The sequence below is a fragment of the Berghia stephanieae genome, chromosome 2 (assembly GCF_034508935.2).
Source record: "Berghia stephanieae isolate SIO BIC M18660-M18661 chromosome 2, UCSD_Bste_1.3, whole genome shotgun sequence".
Classification (NCBI taxonomy): domain Eukaryota; kingdom Metazoa; phylum Mollusca; class Gastropoda; order Nudibranchia; family Aeolidiidae; genus Berghia; species Berghia stephanieae.
In genome coordinates, this window is record NC_088361.1 from 14,014,793 (window position 1) to 14,029,767 (window position 14,975).

Consider the following 14,975-nt stretch of genomic DNA (forward strand, 5'->3'; position numbering starts at 1 on the left):
TTAGAGCCAGTGTTACTAAGTTACCATGCGTCATTAGGAAGGAAGTGACGTTACGACTATTGAATCCTATTGAAGACTGGTTTTTCAAAACTGCCTAACTCAACTTTTTACCATTTTCAGATATTGAGCATTATTTCCCCTAAAATTCCTCATCATTTTATCATATATAAACTTCAAATTCACACAAATCTAAGGTAATTCTTGTGTCATCAGTTGATACTTAAAATATAATTTACATTTCAATTTATCTCATGGATGGAAAATCTCAGAAAGTAGGAAAATTGACTTAACGAGTTTTGGAAAATCAGCCTTCAATTCTTCCACGGAATAAATTGTTTTATTTTGTTTCCGTTTTTCTCTCATCCACTCGTTTAATTGAGATTGATTATTTTTCTATCGCTCGTTCATCTCAATGATTATTTGATATCAAGATGTTTTGGTAAATAGGGTTCCAACGTCGTGACGTCACTTCCTCTTTTCAACGCTCACGGCAACCAAAGGTGGCTACAGTTGGAAATCTAGTTGAACGGTGCGTTGTGACGAAGCTTCCTGGTGGATTTGCGACGGTGCACGAGTGCTGATTGGGTCGATCGCCATAGCATGGTAGTGGGAGCACCATTAGTAGCCACCGCTCCAATTGGACAATAGTCTGATGTCACGTCCCCCAGCAACGGCGGCCATCGTGGTTCTAAACAAAGAAAATCGGTACTTTTTATTCTTCATGCTGGCTAGAACTTTTCATATGTCTTGTGATCATAATGTGTAAAAGTCAAAACATGATCAGATTTATAATGTTTATTTTTCCTTCTGGATACGCTTTTATGCTCGTCGGAGAAATATTTCATAAGGGCGTCCGCCATTGTTCCGATAGTTTAGAACCGGTTACTAAGTTACCATGCGTCTTTACGAGGGAAGTGACGTGACGACTGTTGAAGCGTATTGGAAATAGGTAAAAGCGACAGGTTCTATATTGACAATTAGAGTGCAAACTATTGGCCCATTATAGCAGAAAAAAATTCGATCAATTTGATCTTTTGTTTGATCGTTTTTATATTTTATTTTGTGTAGAACCAAAATGGCCGTTTCTAGGCAGGGGTGACGTCGCACTTTTTTTCCCTATTGTCTATTTTATACCATTTTATCACACATTGTTTAACAGGCATTAAAATAGGAATGGAAATTCGTCATCCTAAGTTAGATTGATTATTTTCCTTTGGGAAAGAATACTGGGAAAGGGAAAATGTTGCTGCTCGGACCTCGAAGAAATAATAAATAACAATATGAAATTGAATGTAAGCTTCAATTTAATAAACTCAAACCAATAATGTGGACATTATCACATTCGTCTATAGTGTTTCATTCATCCGGTTTTATTGATAAATGGAATCCAGAAACATTCACTTTATCTGCTTTCGTTTATTAAATTGAAGCTTACATTCAATTTCACATTGTTATTATATTTTTCTATCGTGCGTTCGTCTCAATAATATGATATCAAAATGTTTAGGAAAAGTGTCTGTTTATAGGCACTTGCCATAGTGTGTTTTTTTTATATTGAAAAAGTAGAAAACTGTCTGTTTATAAATACTAGCCATAATGTTTTTTAAAAAATTGAAATAGTGAAAAAGTGTCTGTTTATAGATACTTGCCATAGTGGGTTTTAAAAAATTGAAATCGTGGAAAAGTGTTTATTTATAAATACTTGTCATAGTGAGTTTAAAATAGATTGAAATAGTGGAAAAGTGTTTATTTATAAATATTTGCATAGTGAGTTTTAAAAAATTGAAATAGTGGAAAAGTGTCTGTTTATAGATACTTGCCATAGTGGGTTTTAAAAAATTGAAATAGTGGAAAAGTGTCTGTTTATAGATACTTGCCATAGTGGGTTTTAAAAAATTGAAATAGTGGAAAAGTGTCTGTTTATAGATACTTGCCATAGTGGGTTTTAAAAAATTGAAATAGTGGAAAAGTGTTTATTTATAAATACTTGTCATAGTGTTTGCTTTTTCTAATTGAAATTAGTAATGGATAATCGCCATGATCAGAACTGTTGACTCAGCCGGCACCCCAAATTATCGTTAGGATTGTATTTCAATGTTTATTCGTGATATTTTATTCAACAATGACGCTTTATTCTCGTCGATTCCTGCTAATGTACGGCGCTGCCGTGGGGTGCTTTGTTCTCTTGGTGTTACAAACACAAATAGTTTTCCAGCTTTTGAGGACCGGATACGAGAACAGAATTATTTACCACTCGGACAGAATATTCGTTCCAGCCGTTGATAGAATTGATAGTACCAATGTCAAGGTCAACATGTCGAAGGTAAGTAGAGCCATCATGGCGATTGTCGTAATAATATTATTATATATTAATGTCCTGAACGGTTTGATGACAGTTGATCGTGGGGAAAATTACTGCCATCACACCAAAACGAATCAGAACTTCCAGAGCGCTTCAATGATTATTTCATTCTTAAAATTGCTACCATTCGATCCAACATGGACAGTGGCCTCGGGTTCGTTGGACCCCAGTGTCGTAACGCACCTGGAATACATTCTTCCATGACCTTAGACGCGTTACTGATGTCGCCACTGCCCAACAGCTTCCTGTCCATAAACATCAGCAAGGCCGATCCTCGACGTATTTCACTCACGTCAGAGCTACTGCAGGCCGTTTTGATTAGTGGCATTCGGGGGTCCATATAGATCCAATATAGATAGTATGGGCTTGGCTAATAAGCTCACAACATTGCCATCCGGAAGACCAACACATAAAACTATGTGTAACCATGGTTCTTACAGTTTAGTGAGAAGTACTTATTTACATGGATGGCAAAAAAAAAACAATAACAAAGACCTGAGTGATATCATCTATATCGTCTCCTCTTGTGTTGGTAGATCGGAAGGTAAAATAAATGTCGACAGACAGCACACGTGACGTATAAAATCCTTGGTGAAGGCCGGCCTGTTATTGGCGTTATACACGTTGTTGCTGACCCCGTTTTTCAAGTCTTCCGGTCTTATGACCCCTAGCTCGTTCTCGTGATAACCCCTTCGAACGACTTGTTGGACTCGTCGTAAGTGATGTAGCGCGGTGCAAAGATCTTTCAGTAGCACCCCAGTAGCACCCCGTGTGTGACGAGCTGTATTGGACCTGAACGCGGTTCAGACAGAAATAACAAAGTCTGTACAGGGTGATGGTCGTGCATTTGGACGCCATGTTGACCACTAAATTCAACAAAATGTCTTTACGGTGCGATATGGGGCTATATAGAAATCCGATCTTGGTGTGCATGTCCTGTATCATGGCGTTTATGACGGTATAAAGTCTTCCAACACGCAAAGTGCCTTGTCCAAAAACAAACAATATCCGGGTCGTTGCCTCTGATCGACGCCGGGCGGCAGGCAGAAGCGTACTTTCACCAGTTCCGTGTACTGTTGGAGAAGCTAAGCAATTCTCGTGGTGACCGGTTGTGTAGCCGTAGACTGTTTGTTTTTGTTTTTAAGGATTTTACTGCGCTTGCAACACATGAAGGTTAGATCAGCGCCAGTAAAAAGGAAGAAAATTGGATAGTAAAAAGTTATAGACTTACAATTAAAGCACCCAAGAAAAGGTAAGACAGAGGGGAATTGATCCAAATAGGAAACAGGTGTAGATTCCAAGAGCACATTATCAAAGTACTTAGTTTGAGATCACCTAAATGTCTCATCCAGACACAAGCACAGGTTCCCACTAAGAGGGATACATTCAAAAGTAGACTGCGGACGGATAACACGTCGTCAACGTATTCTCCACATTGTCCTTGATAGTGCAGATTAGACCCCTCGTTTGGACCATTGCTAGCAATTCTACATTCTTGAACGTTACATGAGACACGGCAATAGACAATTTGATGCATCTAGTCTTCCCCACACCGCGGGGAATGATGGACACATACTGTTTGCCTGCGATTCACAGAGGCGATGGCAAACCCGTGGTACCGATCGTTACATCCCAGAACGAGGGACGTAATTCTCTTGGTCAACGAACATGTCTTATTCATTATTATAGCAATGCAGATTTAATTTTATTTGTTTATCATTTCAAATACTCGTTTCAAATTCTTCCAGGTGTCACTTAAAGACTTCAGAGACGGTGGTCAAACAGGAAACGTTTTGATCGATGAATACGGACGCAACGACCCACGAATAGCCGGCGAAATGGGCAGGGGAGTGGCCTTGACCGACGAGCAGAATGATGAGGTCACCAAAATCGTGAATAAGTTCAGGGTCAATATTCTAGTCAGCGACATGGTTCCCTTGAACAGGATTGTGCCCGATTCCAGATTGCCAGGGTAATTTTCTCCGCCCATCCCCCACTCCTGATCCTCCTCCTAATCATCTTTCTCTCCTCCTCCTCCTCCTCCTCCTCCTCACTACTTCTTGCTCTTCGTCGTCATTTTCTTCATTATTTTCTTGTTCCTCCGTTCCTTTCTTGCTTCCTTTCAAGATGTTCCAATATCACCTATAATATTTCTTGTATCCTTTTTAGATGTTCCAGTATTACCGATAATATTTCTTGTATCATTTCAAGATGTTCCAATAAAACATATAACATTCCTTGTAATATCACCTATAATATTTCTTGTATCCTTTTTAGATGTTCCAGAATTAGCTATAATTTTACTTGTTTCCTTTCAAGATGTGCCAATGTTACCTACAACATTTCATCCTTGCCTTCGGTGTCTACAATCATCCCATTTTATGACGAGTGGCCGTCCCTCATTCTTCGAACAGTGTACAGCATCATTAACAGAACACCCAGGAGTCTTTTACAAGAGATCATCTTGGTAGATGACAACAGCACACTGGGTGGGTTGTGACGTAGCCATCGTTATCTTGTAGCCTAACAATGACCGAACAATGACGTCAAAAATCTGGCCACAAAAGAAAACTTATAGTGAGTTGTATTCAATAGTTCAACAAATGGGACCACTTGTTTCCTTGAGCTCTACAAACGACAACTCACTGGACCGTGCAAAAACCTAAAAATGACGTCAAACTAAAAGTCCTAGTGGGTTCTAGTGTCAGGCTATAAGATAATGATGGCTACCGTTGTGATCGTGTAATATTTACGTGTAAAGTAAAAAGACAATACGCTTCACCAGTCATGACGTCACTTCCTTCGTAATGACGCATGGTAACTTAGTAACTGGCTCTAAACTATCGGAACAATGGTGGACGCCCTTATGAAATATTTCTCCAAACCAGCATAAAAGCGTATCCAGAGGAGAAAAACGTTATAAATAATATTATGATATTATGATCATGTTTTGACTTGTATACATTCTGATCACATGACACATGAAACCATCTAGCCAGCATGAAGAATAAAAAGTACCCATTTTCTTTGTTTAGAACCACGATGGCCTCTGTTGCTGGGCGACTTGACATCAGACTATTGAATCCAATTGAGAGCTTTAGTAGATCATACGTATTACGCATCACGCACCACGTGTCACGTATACGTCACATCAATATTCTCCTCAACCATAAAAGTATTTCCGCTCCTCTATGCGATATTTAAATGGGTCAAAGAATTGTTTAAATTGCGACATCCAATCAAAAGTTGAATAGTGGAACAAATTTTACGTATAATGAGAATGATCATCGTGTCACGAGATCGAAGTTTTTTTTGTTTCTTTTTTTACTCTTTCCAGCGGAAGTCAAAGTTCCCTTAGACAAGTACATCCGTGACCACTTCCCCAAAGGTCTTGTCCGAATGATTCGTATGCCAGAGAGAAAAGGTCTGTCCACAGCTCGGATGGTGGGTGCAAACGAGGCCAAAGGGGACGTTCTCGTGTTTTTCGACAGCCACATGGAGGTGAATATCGGCTGGTGAGTAACCATAGAATGAAAGAAATTGGATTCAGTAGTCTGATGTCTGATGGCAACGGCGGCCATATTGGTTCTAAACAAAGTAAATCATTACTTTTTATTCTTCATGCTGGCTAGAACTTTTCATATGCCTTGTGATCAGAATGTGCAAAAGTCAAAACATGATCAAATTTATGGGGTTTTTTTCCTCTGGATACGCTTTTATGCTCGCCGGAGAAATATTTCATACGGGCGTCCGCAATTGTTCCGATAGTTCAGAGCCAGTGTTACTAAGTTACCATGCGTCATTAGGAAGGAAGTGACGTAACGACTGTTGAAGAGTATTGACGTGACTCAACTCTTTGTTATTGTTTTTAGCCAGCCATTTTTATGAGAAGTTCTCACTAAAGTCTATCAACCAGACTGTAGACGTTCAAGGTTACGAATAGCTTTGCGTGTTGTCAAGGTATATTCGGTTTGCAGATGTTGTAAGTTTTTTTTTTTTTTTTGGCTGAACGCACAGTGTCTTTTGAATGTAACGGCCGAGAGAAAATAGAATGAAATTTCAAGATTGTACAGTAGTCTTTTCAAATATAATTTGTATCATTCTTAATATGGCCATGGGACTGAGTTGGACTACTTAAGATAATGATTAGTGGGATGAACGGTTCAGTTAGGTCCATCATCATCATCATCGTCATCATCATCATCATCATCATCATCATCATCATCATCATCATCATCATCATCATCATCATCATCATCATCACCATCCTTATTATCATAATCTTCATCAGTAATAACTCAAGATTCGAGAAAAAGTACAATTGACACTGATCCCAAGAAATATAAGTTATCCCCCCCCACACACACACACACCACAGACATGCTACGTGGCGGGGAGTCAAACTCGGTACCTTTTGGGTAAGACCGTACCTCTGTGGCACGCAGCCTCCTTCAATGCGAAGTACTTGTACCTACCTATGTGGCGCCATCTGTTATCAGTGTACAAATTGTGTGGGCGTTTAAAGTGTATCCGGACTCCGCGGTTTTATGCAAAAAAATATTTCAAAATTCTGCAAAGAAAATGATGAAATAGATAAGTAAATTTTGCAAAAAATTTGCAGGTTTCTAAATATGTTGTATCACGCCTAACAACTAGAACTACATGCAACCCATGTAACAAAATATCCCCGCGAAATTACACAATTTCAAACTCAAAATTATGCAAAATTATGGGACAAACATGGCAAATTTTGCCAAAAATTATGCTGATTTGGAAATAGGCACAAAGTTGGGAAAACAAAATTACAATTAAACAATTGCTGTCAATGAATTTTTTAAAATAAAGAAGTAAAACATTCGGATATGACCTTTTATTTGATTTAAATAAAAGGTCTTATCCGAATTTTAAAAAAAAAAGAATCAAAGAATTTGTCCAAAATTTGCAAAATTTGCATATTTTGCGGTTGCAATGGAAATCAGAAAATGTTCCTTAATTTTGCGGCCGCAGGCTGTGCAAAAAACCGCGTGGCCGGTGTATCCTATGGCAACTAAGCGGACGATGACTTGGACAAAAATCATTTTTAAAAACGTTAAGATATTTGATTATGTTGTTAGATGAATAAACAAAGCAAAAGGGGCAGCGTGGCTCAGCGGTACGGTCTTTGCTTCGTACCCGAAAGGCACCGAGTTCGATCACCCGCCGCTGCGTTGTGTGGCATTGAGCAAGTCACCTCGCCCTAGCTCACTTTGCGGCGCTGCACTGCGGCTGACGCCTGGATTATTCCAGTCTTCTCTTAGAATGGACCCTTGAGACAAATTTCCCCTATGGGATGAATAAAGGGAATTTTGTTTATTTTATTTTATTTTTTTTTAAACAACAAAACAAATCTATGATGGGATAGGCTTTCTTTCCGAGCTTGAAGCATCAATGTTTGCATACTGATACTATGTCTTCTACAGGCTGCTTCCATTGCTGGCAGCCATTTCCAATGACAGTAAAGTTGTGGCGATGTCGCACTTGGACTACATCAAATGGGACACGTTCGAATACCACTTTGACCGGCACTGGATGGTCAAGTATGGATGGGATTGGAGCTTAAGGTTCTTTGAGACTTACTTCCGGCCAGATGAGGTCGGCCAGAAGGAAACAGATGCTCGTCCGTAAGTTATATTTCTTCTTCTTCTTCTTCTTCTTCTTCATCTTGTCTTCATGTTTGAATGTTTAGTTTGTGAAAGACGCCATTGTCTTCTTCTTCTTCTTCTTCTTCTTCTTCTTCTTCTTCTTCTTCTTCTTCTTCTTCTTCTTCTTCTTCTCCTCCTCCTCCTCCTCCTCCTCCTCCTCCTCCTCCTCCTCCTCTTCTTCTTCTTCTTCTTCTCTTCTTCTTCTTCTTCTTCTTCTTCTTCTTCTTCTTCTTCTTCTTCTTCTACTACTACTACTACTACTACTACTACTACTACTACTACTACTACTACTACTAATACTACTACTACTATTATTATTATTATTATCATTATTATTATTACTAGTACTATACTACCACCACCACTACTACTACTACTACTACTACTACTACTAATACTACTACTACTACTACTACTACTACTACTAATACTACCTCTACTACTATCACTACTTTTTCTTCACGAAGTCCCAGGTTTAAGAGATTTAGACAAGATGAGTGTCATTTTAATCGATCGATATTTGAAGGTAGAGTTTTCTGGCCAAAATTCTAAATATTTGTCGATATTTTTTTCAAAGCACGCCAGAACGATTGATTAGTTGGTTTGGTGATTCGAATAATTTTAAGCCACATTATTCGATCTTTTGTTAATTTCATCACTTGGATTGTTTTTATTTTTATTCGGCCATTTTTCTTTTCTTTTTCTTTTCCTTTTTATTTCGAATGAATTGTTCCCATACGTCTCATCTTAATTATTTACATTATTTTGTTTTGTTTGTTTGTTGTTGTTTGTTGTTTGTTTATTTCTTGGGGGCTTTTTTTGCCTAGTTGAGGTCGACATTTGTAATAATTGATTAAAGTCGCTTGTCATAATTGAACCATACACACCAATTTCCCATTCACAGAGGCACCACCATGGTAGGGTCAGCATTTGCCATTGACAAGAAATTCTTCCAGAAACTCGGTGGATATGACACTCAAATGTCGATATGGGGAGGAGAAAACTTGGAGATGACGTGGAGGGTAGAAAATATACATCGTTGTTGCCGTTTGTCTATTGAATGTATTGATGTTGTAACATGAGTAGTCACAAAAATTGACAATGTAACAAGTCAAGACACTTTCTACCGACGCATCATGTGCTGGTGGTATGACATTCGCATTCAGATCGGAATGCCCTGAGTTCGAAACCCGCTATGAGCGGCGCAAAATTGAGTCCTTAAAAAACTCTCTTCACTCACATTCTCTCATAATACTCAGGAGTAAAATGAGTACCTGGTCGTTAACGGCGTTGTAGGTATCGGGAAAAAAAATTGCAATATCGCCTAACAGGCGTCATGTCTCGTCCTACATGTTAAGTGTTGCTTTTGGCTAGGGACCCCTTGTAAAGCATTTTAAGCACGTTTAGTAGACATTGCGTTGTATACAAGCTCAAGTTGTTGTCTTTCTGTTCTTTTTTTTGTTTGTTTATTTATATGTAAAAGGCTTGATATCTTAAAACACCATAATGCCATATCCTATGGAGAAAATTAATCAGTGTGACTGGGTGGGGTTCCTGACCGCCCATACTGGGCAGGGAGGTACTTACTGTGTCTTCTATCCCTTATATCTGTTTTCCAACATGCTTTCTGTCTTTTTCTTGGAATGAGATTACTATGTATTGTCCTGGCCCTAACCCTAACCCTAACCCTAACCGGATACCCTGGCTCGGAGGGAAACAGTCAAATGTATAGTTAGTTTTGGGAGATGATGTTTTTTTCCTTCTAAATCATCTCTCTGGTATGCATTGTATTATGTTTTTTTGTTGTTTTTTTTGTTGTGTAAATGGGATCTTGTGCTGGTGTCTGGATGAGACTTTTAGGTGATCCCGTGCTCTTGGGATCTACGTCTGTTCCCCATTTGAACCAATTCCCTTTTGTCTTTCCTTTTCTTGGGTGCTTTAATTGTAATTCTAGAACTTCTTGCTATCCAATATTCTTCCTTTTTACGACCTTAATATGTTGCAAGAGCTGTAAAACCCTTAAAAGAAAATCAAAATAACAAAGAATCAATGCAAAATAATAAAATTGTCTACATAACACGACAGGTAACTCTATGTGGGGGAAGACTTGTCCATCTTCCATGTTCCAAGATTGGTCACGTGGCTCGTGTCCAACCGTACGATTTCCCAGGGGGGCGATCAAAGCTGGAACTCTACAATTGGAAGAGGGCCGTCACTGTCTGGATGGGAAACTACTCCAGATTTGTCTTTAAGCAGCATCCGGATATGAAGGTATGTAAAACAAGTGTGTCAGTGCATGAAATAATCAGTCGAAAGGTGAAAATTTTGGATTTGCATTTGTTTTGTTTTTTTCTTTTTCATTTTCGGAAAGAAAATGCTCCCCAGAGCATTTTAATCTTTATTTAAAGTAAATCGGGTGATTTTTCATGAAGTTATGGTCCGATGTATCTATGGGAAAGGTATCCGGCAGCTTTTCTCAAATTTCATACTTTTTCAACTTGACTAAGCTTTTAAAAAATATTTAGAAGTGAAACTAAGCTTTGATATTTCCCGAGACGTGGAAAAAGGGTTGATTTAATAATTTATGACAAGAACTCGATTTTGATAAAAAATCCGACTGATTATGTCATTCACTGTAACAATTATGACCTTCCGTGTGTTATCATAAGATAACAACAAGATATGAAGTGAATAGAAAAGTGCCAGAAGACAATAGAGAATAAAAAATTTTCGCGGCGGTGGTGGGGTTTGAACCTGCGACCTTATTGGTACGACAACTCCGCCTGGCAGGTGAGAGCGTGGCTCTACCGTGTGAGCTATCCACGAACACAAAAATATTCGTTTCAAACTCAAAGTCATTACTAGATCCCTCTCTCACCCACTTCTTGAGACCGCCGATTCGTTCGTACACCACCATCGCGAATAATTTTGACCAGCAGTTAAGCTTAATAGCCAATATTCTCAACACAAACATATAACATAGAAACGATTGAGACATTGAGTATGCTCCGGTGTATGGGGTGAATTTTTTAATTCAGAAAAGTGAGTGGAGCAGGCACTTATGTTGGTAACAACAAGATATGAAGTGAATAGAAAAGTGCCAGAAGACAATAGAGAATAAAAAATTTTAACGAATCGGCGGTCTCAAGAAGTGGGTGAGAGAGGGATCTAGTAATGACTTTGAGTTTGAAACGAATATTTTTGTGTTCGTGGATAGCTCACACGGTAGAGCCACGCTCTCACCTGCCAGGCGGAGTTGTCGTACCAATAAGGTCGCAGGTTCAAACCCCACCACCGCCGCGAAAATTTTTAATTCTCTATTGTCTTCTGGCACTTTTCTATTCACTTCATATCTTGTTGTTACCAACATAAGTGCCTGCCCCACTCTTTTTACTCACTTTTCTGAATTAAAAAATTCACCCCATACACCGGAGCATACTCAATGTCTCAATCGTTTCTATGTTATATGTTTGTGTTGAGAATATTGGCTATTAAGCTTAACTGCTGGTCAAAATTATTCGCGATGGTGGTGTACGAACGAATCGGCGGTCTCAAGAAGTGGGTGAGAGAGGGATCTAGTAATGACTTTGAGTTTGAAACGAATATTTTTGTGTTCGTGGATAGCTCACACGGTAGAGCCACGCTCTCACCTGCCAGGCGGAGTTGTCGTACCAATAAGGTCGCAGGTTCAAACCCCACCACCGCCGCGAAAATTTTTTATTCTCTATTGTCTTCTGGCACTTTTCTATTCACTTCATATCTTGTTGTTACCAACATAAGTGCCTGCTCCACTCACTTTTCTGAATTAAAAAATTCACCCCATACACCGGAGCATACTCAATGTCTCAATCGTTTCTATGTTATATGTTTGTGTTGAGAATATTGGCTATTAAGCTTAACTGCTGGTCAAAATTATTCGCGATGGTGGTGTACGAACGAATCGGCGGTCTCAAGAAGTGGGTGAGAGAGGGATCTAGTAATGACTTTGAGTTTGAAACGAATATTTTTGTGTTCGTGGATAGCTCACACGGTAGAGCCACGCTCTCACCTGCCAGGCGGAGTTGTCGTACCAATAAGGTCGCAGGTTCAAACCCCACCACCGCCGCGAAAATTTTTTATTCTCTATTGTCTTCTGGCACTTTTCTATTCACTTCATATCTTGTTGTTACCAACATAAGTGCCTGCTCCACTCACTTTTCTGAATTATCATAAGATACCTTTGCCTAGGCATTCCATGAAGGAATATACATAGATAGTCCATCAAACAAGTGTTTGTTGTCAACAGAAATAATCTAAATTGGGAGTTAATCATCTTGCCCAAGGGAAAAAAACGTGAGTGTCTGAGGCGGAGCTCGAACTCATGATCAATAGGCATCAATATATTATCACTGTCTAGTATCTCTCTCTCTCTCTCTCACACACACACACACGAACACACACACACACTCTCTCTCTATCTCTCTCTCTCTCACACACACACACACACACTCTCTCTCTCTCTCTCTCTCTCTCTCACACACACACACACACTCTCTCTCTCTCTCTCTCTCTCTCACACACACACACACGAACACACACACACACTCTCTCTCTATCTCTCTCTCTCTCACACACACACACACACACTCTCTCTCTCTCGCTCTCTTTCTTTCTCTATATATCTCTCTATCTCTCTATCTATCTCTCTCGATCTCTCTCTCTCTCTTTCCTTCTCTCTCTCTCTCTCTCTCTCTCTCCATATTCTTGAATTAGTTCTTTTTTTTTTTAATCATTGGCAGGATATAGAAGTTGGCGATTTATCTGACAGACCTAATCTGCGTGCCAGATTGCACTGTAAAGACTTTGGCTGGTACATGAAGAATATCTGGCGAGAACTCAGTGTCTACGATGACGAGGATGTTGTGCTGTGGGGACAGGTATAGACACATCCATTTTGGTTTCTTATGCGGACTTAAGAAAGAGGAAAAAAACCCAACCCATTTGTCACCAAATTTTATTTGTGCTTTATATCGATAAAAACATCATGGAGGAGAGATAGAGAGAGTGAGGCAGAGAGAGAGAGAGAGAGAGAGAGAGAGAGAGAGATAGGGTTAGAGAGAGACAGAGACAGAGAGAGAGATGGAGAGAGATAGAGAGAGAGACACACAGAGAGAGAGAGAGACAGAGAGAGATAGAGAGAGAGACAGAGAGATAGAGAAGACAGAGAGAGATAGAGACAGAGAGATAGAGAAGACAGAGAGAGATAGAGACAGAGAGAGATAGAGAGATACTGAGAGAGACAGAGAGAGATAGAGACAGAGATAGAGAGAGAGACAGAGAGAGATAGAGAGAGATACTGAGAGAGACAGAGAGACAGAGAGAGATAGAGGGAGAGACAAAGAGGGATAGGGACAGAGAGATAGAGAGAGAGATAGAGAGAGACACACACACAGAGACAGAGAGAGATAGAGACAGAGAGAGATAGAGAAGACAGAGAGAGATAGAGACAGAGAGAGATAGAGGGAGATACTGAGAGAGACAGAGATAGAGAGAGAGACAGAGAGAAATACTGTATCGTTAATGGAAGTTAACGTCACCCAGGTCTTTGTTATTGTTTTTGCCATCCATGTTTATGATATGAGTGGTCTCACTAAACTGTATTAACCAGATTATAGACGGTCAAGGTTACACATAGTTTTCTGTGTTGGTCCGTTATATTTCCGGATGGTAATGTTGTGAGTTTCTTAACCAAGCGCACAGCATCTATAGCAACAATATAACCTACAAATATCGATCGATTAATTCACCCTCATCTTAGCTAAAATTCTCAAACCTGGGACTGCGAGGTATGTCCTGTGAAGTCCCAGATTTGATAGTATTTGCCAAGATGAGGGTCATTTAAATCGATTGATATTTGAAGGACGAGTTTTCTGGTCAAAATTTTAAATACGTGTTTATTTTCCAGAGTTCGGCAAAAACGTTAGTTTAACCTTTTTTGGAATTTGTTTCCAGGTTGCTAACGAGGCATCCGAGAAGTGTCTGGATAACAACGATTATTTGTTCCAGGCCAGAGAGAGGCTGTACCTAAAGCCCTGCATGAACACCAATCTCCAACACCAGGTAGGTGCTAAAACTTCTGAGAAATAGGACTTAAGTCGGATAAATATAATAATACGGCTTATTGCGAACATGTGCGAGTCTATTTTTTTTAAAGGATTGTAGAGTTGAAACATATTGTTCAGAGTTCACTGTTTGCCCTTGTTGAATAAATTCTATGTGAACTTTGACTTCCACGTCACAGAAAATGGTAAACAAGACCTTTCTTGTAGAGTAGCCTTTCAGCAGAATAACAACCCCCCCCCCCCCCCCAAAAAAAAAAAAAAAAAAAAAACAAAAAAAAAAAAAGAAAAAAACAACAACAAAAAACAACAAACAAACAAACAAACAAAAAACAGACAGCCAATTGAAAAACAAATATTGAAGAGAAAATGGAAATGGATTGGTCACACTCCAAGAAAACCGACAACAAGCATCACTCGGCAAGCCTTGACCTGGAATCCACATGGCAAACGAAAGAAGGGCCGGCCAAAGAGCACCAGGAGAAGAGGTAAAGAAGCGGACAGCCTGCGTTCGGGAGAGACGTGGAGAGACCTGGAAGTGATGGCACAGGACAGAATAAAGTGGAGGACCTTCGTTGATGGGGGAAAGGCCAAATTCAAAAGTCAAGTTATCGCCTCAAAATAGTATTATAAAAAGTGGTCTCTCAGAGCCATTTGGCCCAAGAAGCCGGATGATTTTATTCCGGTATCTTAATCCAGCTTCTGTAGCGTTAAATGGACAATAATAATTGCTTGATACCGTTTGGATAATACACTAGTCTACCGCAAAGTACTTTCCTCGTGATAGTATATAATTTATTACAAATAGAAAAATACTCACAATTTTAGTTTTTA

The 14,975-nt window shown here is 39.4% G+C and overlaps 1 protein-coding gene across 1 annotated transcript in view; it reads left to right on the forward strand.

Moving 5' to 3' along the window:
• Window positions 1-2,032: 2,032 nt before the first annotated feature.
• The window catches only part of LOC144963875 (polypeptide N-acetylgalactosaminyltransferase 1-like), a 16,522-nt gene continuing 3,579 nt past the window's right edge, over window positions 2,033-14,975 (forward strand). The window contains exons 1-9 of the mRNA XM_078897823.1: window positions 2,033-2,323; window positions 4,111-4,334; window positions 4,682-4,851; window positions 5,700-5,877; window positions 7,822-8,022; window positions 8,948-9,065; window positions 10,129-10,314; window positions 12,822-12,959; window positions 14,035-14,142. Coding sequence (XP_078753949.1) covers window positions 2,123-2,323; window positions 4,111-4,334; window positions 4,682-4,851; window positions 5,700-5,877; window positions 7,822-8,022; window positions 8,948-9,065; window positions 10,129-10,314; window positions 12,822-12,959; window positions 14,035-14,142 — 1,524 coding nt within the window. The 5' untranslated portion in view covers window positions 2,033-2,122. The remainder of the gene's footprint in view (window positions 2,324-4,110; window positions 4,335-4,681; window positions 4,852-5,699; window positions 5,878-7,821; window positions 8,023-8,947; window positions 9,066-10,128; window positions 10,315-12,821; window positions 12,960-14,034; window positions 14,143-14,975) is intronic.